Raw genomic sequence first — 6,786 nt, 5'->3', positions numbered from 1 at the left:
CCAATCTGCCACCAACTACAACCACAAACTGCTGCACCAACTACACAACAACTGCCACCACAAACTTACTACAACAACTGCTCCACCAACCACAACAACTACAGCTGCACCAACCACAACCACAACTACAACTGCTGCACCAACAACATCTACAACTGCTGCATCAACAACAACAACTGCAGAACCAGCTACAACAACAACTGCTGCACCAACTACCAAAACAACTGCTCAGAAACTACAACCACAAACTGCTCACCAACTACAACAACAACTGCTGCACCAACTACAACAACAACTGCTGCCAACAACAACAACAACTGCTGCAGCCAACTACACAAACTGCTGAACCAACTACCAAAACAACTGCTGCAAACTACAACACAACTGCTGCACCAACAACAACACCACAACTACACTGCTGCACCAACTAACAACAACTGCTGCACCAACCAACACAACTGCTCCACCAACCACACCACAACTGCTCAACTACAACCACAACTGCTGCACAACTACAACAACAACTGCCAACAACACAACAACTGCTCACCAACCACACAACACAACTGCTCAAACCAACCACAACTAATACTGCACAACACACAACACAACTGCTGCACCAACTACAACAACAACTGCTCCACCAACCACAACAACTACAACTGCACCAACCACAACCACAACAACAACTGCTGAACCAACTACCAAAACAACTGCTGCAGGAACTACAACCACAACTGCTGCACCAACTACAACAACAACTGCTGCACCAACTACAACAACTGCTGTAACAACTACATCAACTGCTGCGCCAACTACAACAACAACTGCTGAACCAACTACCACAACAACTGCTGCAGGAACTACAACCACAACTGCTGTACCAACTACAACAACAACTGCTGCACCAACTACAACAACTGCTGCACCCCCCACGACCACAACTGCTCCACCAACCACAACCACAACTGCAACAACTACAACCACAACTGCTGCACCAACTACAACAACAACTGCTCCACCAACCACAACAACTACAACTGCACCAACCACAACCACAACAACAACTGCTGAACCAACTACAACCACAACTGCTGCACCAACTACAACAACTGCTGCACAACTACCAAACTGCTGGCAACTACGACAACAACTGCTGCGCCAACTACGACAACAACTGCTGAACCAGATACAACCACAACTGCAGCCCCAACCACAACAACAACTGCTGCACCAACTACCACAACAACTGCTGCAGGAACTACAACCACAACTGCTGTACCAACTACAACAACAACTGCTGCACCAACTACAACCACTGCTGCACCCACCACGACCACAACTGCTCCACCAACCACAACCACAACTGCACCAACCACAACCACAACTACAACTGCTGCACCAACTACAACCACAACTGCTGCACCAACTACAACAACAACTGCTGCACCAACTACAACAACTGCTGCACCCACCAAGACCACAACTGCTCCACCAACCACAACCACAACTGCACCAACCACAACAACTACAGCTGCACCAACCACAATCACAACTACAACTGCTGAACCAATTACAACAACACCTTCTGCACCAACCACGACCACAACTGCTCCACCAACCACAACCACATCTGCACCAACTACAACCACAACTGCTGCACCAACTACAACAACAACTGCACCAACTACAACAACAACTGCTCCACCAACCACAACAACTACAGCTGCACCAACCACAACCACAACTACAACTGCTGCACCAACAACATCTACAACTGCTGCATCAACAACAACAACTGCAGAACCAGCTACAACAACAACTGCTGCACCAACTACCAAAACAACTGCTGCAGGAACTACAACCACAACTGCTGCGCCAACTACAACAACAACTGCTGAACCAACTACAACCACAACTGCTGTCCCAACCACAACAACAACTGCTGCACCAACTACCACAACTGCTGAACCAGATACAACCAAAACTACTGCCCCAACCACAACAACTACAGCTGCACCAACCACAACCACAACTACAGCTGCTGCACCAACTACAACAACAACTGCTGCACCAACCACGACCACAACTGCTCCACCAACCACAACCACATCTGCACCAACTACAACCACAACTGCTGCACCAACTACAACAACAACTGCACCAACTACAACAACAACTGCTCCACCAACCACAACAACTACAACTGCACAAACCACAACCACAACTACGACTGCTGCACCAACCACAACAACAACTGCTGCACCAACTACAACAACAACCGCAACACCAACGACATCTACAACTGCTGCATCAACAACAACAACTGCTGAACCAGCTACAACAACTGCTGCACCAATTACCACAACAACTGCTGCAGGAACTACAACCACAACTGCTGCACCAACTACAACAACAACTGCTGCACCAACTACAACAACAACTGCTGCACCAACTACCACAACAACTGCTGCAGGAACTACAACCACAACTGCTCCACCAACTACAACAACAACTGCTGCACAACTACAACAACAACTGCACCCCCACGACCACCAACATGCTCCACCAACCACAACACAACTGCAACAACTACAACCACAACTGCTGCACCAACTACAACAACAACTGCTCCACCAACCACAACAACTACAACTGCACCAACCACAACCACAACAACAACTGCTGAACCAACTACAACCACAACTGCTGCACCAACTACAACAACTGCTGTAACAACTACATCAACTGCTGCGCAAACTACGACAACAACTGCTGAACCAACTACAACCACAACTGCTGAACCAGATACAACCACAACTGCAGCCCCAACCACAACAACAACTGCTGCACCAACTACCACAACAACTGCTGCAGGAACTACAACCACAACTGCTGTACCAACTACAACAACAACTGCTGCACCAACTACAACCACTGCTGCACCCACCACGACCACAACTGCTCCACCAACCACAACCACAACTGCACCAACCACAACCACAACTACAACTGCTGAACCAACTACAACAACAACTGCTGCACCAACCACGACCACAACTGCTCCACCAACCACAACCACAGCTGCACCAACTACAACCACAACTGCTGCACCAACTACAACAACAACTGCACCATCTACAACAACAACTGCTCTACCAACCACAACAACTACAGCTGCACCAACCACAACAACAACTGCTGCACCAACTACAACAACAACCGCAACACCAACGACATCTACAACTGCTGCACCAACAACAACAAGTGCTGCACCAACTACAACCACAACTGCTGCCCCAACCACAACAACAACTGCTGCACCAACTACCACAACAACTGCTGCAGGAACTACATCAACTGCTGCGCCAACTACAACCACAACTGCTGCGGCAACTACAACTGTAATTGCTGAAACAAGTACAACAACGACTGCACCAACGACAACAACAACTGCACCAATTACAACCACAACTGCTGTACCAACAACCACAACTGCTGAAACAACTACAACCGCAACTGCTCCACCAACCACAACCACAACCACAACTGCACCCACTACAACCACAACTGCTGCACCAACAACAACAACTGCACCAACTACAACTGATGCACGAACTACCAGAACAACTGCTGCTCCAACTACAACAACAACTGCTCCTACAACTACAACAACTGCTCCACCAACCACAACAACTACAGCTGCTCCAACCACAACCACAATTGCTGCACCAACAACAACAACAACTGCTGAACCAACTACAACTACTGCACCAACTACAACAGCTTCACCAACTACAACAACTGCTGTAACAACTACATCAACTGCTGCACCAACTACAACCACAAATGCTGCACCAACTACAACAACTGCTGCAGCAACTACAACTGTGATTGCTGAAACAAGTACAACAACGGCTGCACCAACGACAACAACTGCTGCACCAACTACAACGACAATTGCTGTACCAACAACCACAACTGCTGAAACAACTACAACCGCAACTGCTCCACCAACCACAACAACTACAGCTGCACCAACCACAACCACAACTGCTGCACCAACTACAACCACAACTGCTCCACCAACCGCAACAACTACAGCCGCACCAACCACAACCACAACTGCTTCACCAACTACAACAACAACTGCTGAAGCAACTACAACTACTGCAGCCACTACAACAAGAACTGCTGCACCAACTACAACAGCTTCACCATCAACAACAACTGCTGCGCCAACTACAGCCGCGATTGCTGAACCAAGTACAACAACAACTGCTCCACCAACCACAACTGCTTCACCAACAACAACTGCTGAACCAACCACAACTACAACAACAACTGCTGCACCAACTACAACAACTGCTGCATCAACTACAACAACTGCTCCACCAACCACAATAACTACAGCTGCTCCAACCACAACCACAATTGCTGCCCCAACTACCACAACAACTGCTGCGCCAACTACAACAACTGCTGCACCAACTACAACTGCTGCACCAACGACAACAACTGCTGCACCAACTACAACCACAACTACTGTACCAACAACAACAACTGCTGAAGCAACTACAACTGCTGCAACAACCACAACAACTGCTGCACCAACCACAACCACAACTGCTGCATCAACCACAACCACAACTACTGCACCAACTACAACAACAACTGCTGCAATATCCACAACAACAACTGCTGCACCAACTACAACTACAACAACAACTGCTGCACCAACCACAACAACTGCTGCACCAACAACCACAACTGCTGAAGCAACTACAACTGCTGCACCAACGACAACAACTGCTGCACCAACTACAACCACAACTGCTGCACCAACAACAACTGCTGCACCAACTACAACCACAACTGCTGTACCAACAACCACAACTGCTGAAGCAACTACAACTGCTGCACCAATGACAACAACTGCTGCACCAACTACAACCACAACTGCTGTACCAACAACCACAGCTGCTGAAGCAACTACAACTGCTCCAACAACCACAACAATTGCTGCACCAACTACAACAACTGCTGCTCCAACTACAACAGCGATTGCTGGACCAAGTACAACAAAAAGCGCTTCACCAACTACAACCACAACTGCTGAACCAACAACCACATCTGCTGCACCAACAACAACTGCTGCACCAACTACCAGAACAACTGCTGCTCCAACTACAACAACAATTGGTCCACCAACCACAACAACTACAGCTGCACCAATCACAACCACAATTGCTGCACCAACTACAACAACAACTGCTGTGCCAACAACTGCAGCAACTACAACTGCTGCACCCACTACAACAGCAAATGCTACACCAACTACAACCGCTGCACCAACCACAACCACAACTGCTGCGCCAACTACAACCGCGATTGCTGTACCAAGTACAACAACAACTGCTGCACCAACCACAACAACTGCTGCACCAACAACCACAACTGCTGAAGCAACTACAACTGCTGCACCAACGACAACAACTGCTGCACCAACTACAACCACAACTGCTGCACCAACAACAACTGCTGCACCAACTACAACCACAACTGCTGTACCAACAACCACAACTGCTGAAGCAACTACAACTGCTGCACCAATGACAACAACTGCTGCACCAACTACAACCACAACTGCTGTACCAACAACCACAGCTGCTGAAGCAACTACAACTGCTGCACCAACGACCACAACTGCTGCACCAACTACAACAACTGCTGCACCAACTACAACCACAACTACTGCACCAACAACAACAGCTGCACCAACTACCACAACAACTGCTGCGCCAACTACAACAACTGCTACACTTACTACAACCACAACTGCTGAAGCAACTACAACTGCTGCTCCAACTACAACCACAACTGCTGCACCAAGAACAACTGCTGCACCAACTACCACAACAACTGCTGTGCCAACTACAACAACTGCTACACTTACTACAACCACAACTACTGAAGCAACTACAATTGCTGCTCCAACTACAACAACAACTGCTCCACCAACGACAACAGCTGCTGAACCAACTACAACCACAACTGCTGCACCAACAACAACTGCTGCACCAACTACAACTGCTGCGGCAACTACAAAGGTGATTGCTGAACCAAGTACAACAACAACTGCTGCACAAGAAACAACAACTGCTGCACCAGCTACAACCACAACTGCTGCGCCAACAATGACTGCTGCGCCCACTACAACAACTACTGCACCAACAACAACTGCTACACCAACTACAACAACTGCTGCACCAACGACAACCACTGCTGCACCAACTAAAACCACAACTGCTGCCCCAACCACAACAACAACTGTTGTATCGACGACAACAACTGCTGAACCAACTACAACAGCTACTGCGTCAACGACAACGGCGGTTGCTGCACCAACTACAACAACTGTTGCACCAACCACAACTGCTGCATCAACAACAACTGCTGCACCAACTACAACAATTGCTGTACCAACTACAACGACTGCACCCACTACAACAACTGCTACACCAACTACAACAACTGTTGCACCAACTACAACTGCTGCACCAACGACAACAACTGCTGCACCGACAACAACTGCTGCACCAACTACAACGACTGCACCAACGACAACAACTACTTCACCAACTACAACTGCTGCACCAACTACAACAACTGCTGCACCAACTACAACAACAACTGTTGCACCAACAACAACAACTGCTTTTGCACCAACATCCACAACTGCTATACCAACAACAACTGCTGCACCAACTACAACCACAGCTGCAC

At 48.2% G+C, this 6,786-nt stretch overlaps 1 protein-coding gene across 1 annotated transcript; it reads left to right on the top strand.

The window, feature by feature from the left end:
- Positions 1-3,743: 3,743 nt before the first annotated feature.
- On the top strand, positions 3,744-4,766 carry LOC125009590 (mucin-5AC-like; the record flags this gene model as incomplete). Its single annotated transcript, XM_047587662.1, has 1 exon — positions 3,744-4,766. A coding segment is annotated over one exon (1,023 nt), but the record flags the coding sequence as incomplete, so codon positions are not given.
- Between the last annotated feature and the right edge of the window lie 2,020 nt (positions 4,767-6,786).

The sequence above is a fragment of the Mugil cephalus genome, chromosome 6 (assembly GCF_022458985.1).
Source record: "Mugil cephalus isolate CIBA_MC_2020 chromosome 6, CIBA_Mcephalus_1.1, whole genome shotgun sequence".
Lineage (NCBI taxonomy): Eukaryota > Metazoa > Chordata > Actinopteri > Mugiliformes > Mugilidae > Mugil > Mugil cephalus.
This window is presented reverse-complemented; position numbering and strand designations above follow the sequence as displayed.